The sequence below is a fragment of the Alosa pseudoharengus genome, unplaced genomic scaffold (genome assembly GCF_046254945.1).
Source record: "Alosa pseudoharengus isolate Yale_2024_CS ecotype anadromous, Long Island Sound unplaced genomic scaffold, YU_APseudo_1.1 YU_APseudo_1.1_scf_14, whole genome shotgun sequence".
NCBI lineage: Eukaryota > Metazoa > Chordata > Actinopteri > Clupeiformes > Clupeidae > Alosa > Alosa pseudoharengus.
Window position 1 is genome coordinate 25,690,874 of NW_027468609.1, and position 2,500 is coordinate 25,693,373.

Here is a 2,500-nt window from a genome sequence, read left to right on the forward strand (position 1 = left end):
ATATGATGAATAATATATATTTTTGACATTTTATTCCAAAAGTCTGTCATTTCCAGTATATACTCTTTTGATCCCGTGAGGGAAATTTGGTCTCTGCATTTATCCCAATCCGTGAATTAGTGAAACACACTTAGTGCACAGTGAACACACAGTGAGGTGAAGCACACACTAATCCCGATGCAGTGAGCTGCCTGCTACAGCCACGCTCGGGGAGCAGTATGTGGAGCGCTTTGGGTTGCACTTTGTGCATGTTAAATGCGCTATACTAAATAAAACTGACTTGACTTGACTTGACTTGACTAGAACACTGTTGGGGAATACAGTGTGACTTATAAAAGTACGATGTATTGCGACATCAGATGCAAGTCAAATTTGTAGTTTCTTATGTCTCATTCCATCGAACTACAGATCCGCTACCCGATCTGGCAAACTTACATAGTGCGGTTTTAGCCGATAGAGGGCCGCGAAGCGAATGCAGAATTGCCGTTCACCCTGTTACGAGTTGATGAACCACTGCAACGATTTTGGAAACATTATTTTAAGGTACAAAAAACTCTTTGGTGTTGCTTTAAGCTGAAAAGAACAGTTTTGAAGGCAGCGTAGATGTATCCATATGTTGCCTTCAACGTCCAAAATGGTATTTAATTGTGAGCAGCTGAAGTCAAACGTTGCGTTATTCTGCTTTCTGATATCCTGACAATGGTGTTCTGTGTCGCTATCTTGCTAGGCTGTCTGATACAAAGTTCATAGCTGGCACATATTTGGTTATGGAAATAGACCACAGACAGCATAGAAAATAACTTTTTTAATCAAATGCAATATGTAAAACTTGAAATAGGAGGGTGAACATCAGTGGAAAGGGGAATAAATGCCCCATAGAGATGAAAAGAGAAAACACATTTAGTTTAGACACTTCCCTAAACACATCTCCCAATTCCTGAATGACAACATTGTCGACTCCGACATCAAACATCATGAACCATCACAACTCAACTTTGATCATTATCTCACCTGGCGAGCAAGCTGCTACTGCCATTCGTGGACTTTGCTTTCTGCTGGGAATCTCTGGGAACATCGCAGTGGTGGTGTTCCTACTGCGCCACTTCAAGCGGGACAACTTCACCCTCCAGCTGATGCTGAACCTGGCAGCCTCAGACATCCTATCCCTCTTGACTCTACCGGTGTGGATGTACAGCTTTCTACTTGGCTGGACCATGGGCCTTGCTTCCTGCAAGTTCTTCTACATCATCGCCTATACCGGCATTCACGTCAGCGTGCTGACAGTAACGCTCATGAGTGTGTATAGGTACGTGCTGGTCTTGCATCGTTCACAGTGGACCAAACTTGGCCAACGAGGAGAGAGGGCTTTATTTACGGGTATGTGGGTGCTTGCTGGTGTGCTCGCCATCTCCCCAGTGATCACTGTCAACATCATTGAGGATGAAGGTAAACTCCATTGCGAGCAGGTCGTCAGATCAGAGGGCGAGAAAGTGGGTGTTCTTCTACTGGAAATCATGTTACTTTATGTCACACCATTGAGTATCCTGATGACTTCATACCTCTGCCTGCACAGAAAAGTTAGTGACAAAGCCCTGTCCAACTTCAGACTAGGAAAGCTGGTGACCTGCATCATAGTGACATTTATTATCTGTAGTACTCCCTACACTGTTGTTAGCGTAATGATGATGGCTACCCCTTCACAACCTGTTTTAGTTGTGAGAAGGTTGGCCTACAGAGGACCAAGACGCGCCGTACAGAGCATTGTTTTCCTGAACAGTTGTGTGAATCCATTCCTGTATGCTTTCAATTTTCGCTCTATGCGTAAGGAGGCTGACAAAAATGTCACGGAAACTTCAAATAATGTGAAGGACAGCTCACAAACTATAGCAACTTTATCATACTTGCACTACCCAAAATTAAATTTTGGGTAGTGCAACATACAGTGACAGTTTTAATAAATTAGTTATGGTTAGTCTAGTTTCTGTTTTGACTCTCTGGAATTGGACAGTGCTGTCATAATGTAACACTTATCTATTGTGTTGTGCGAGTCAGATTTTACATTAATTTGTAATAATAATAATAATAATAATAACAAGACACAAACAGTTAACTGAAATGGTATTCGCTTAAGTGTAAAATAAATGTTATAGATTATTTGTATATACTGTATAGCAAATGTAAAATATATTTTGCAGGGGGCCTTTTTTCCTTTTAATCTGATTGGACAGTGAAGAGCATCAGGAAATGAGTGGGGTGGGGGGGGGGGGGGAGAGAGATGGGATGGGCACCCGGAACCTAACGTGGCACAGACGCTGCAGCCGTTTGTACCACAGCTCATTGCATAGCCTACTGTAGATTTCTAACCAGAAAGTCAGACTATTATAGCCCTTAGGAATTCATATTGATTTTCTTTTTCACCTGCACCTTTAGAGTAGAATGAAATGAGATGTGAATTCAGTGTATTTTGCGTATATCTTGTGTAACCTAAAATACTGCCTTG

The 2,500-nt window shown here is 42.0% G+C and overlaps 1 protein-coding gene across 1 annotated transcript; it reads left to right on the plus strand.

Annotated features, from left to right (window-relative positions):
* The first annotated feature begins 768 nt into the window (after positions 1–768).
* LOC143122494 (neuropeptides B/W receptor type 1-like) lies at positions 769–2,241 on the plus strand. The gene has a single exon (XM_076283281.1). The coding sequence runs from the start codon at positions 942–944 to the stop codon at positions 1,929–1,931; it is 990 nt and encodes a 329-aa protein (XP_076139396.1). The 5' UTR covers positions 769–941; the 3' UTR covers positions 1,932–2,241.
* The last annotated feature ends 259 nt before the right edge of the window (positions 2,242–2,500 follow it).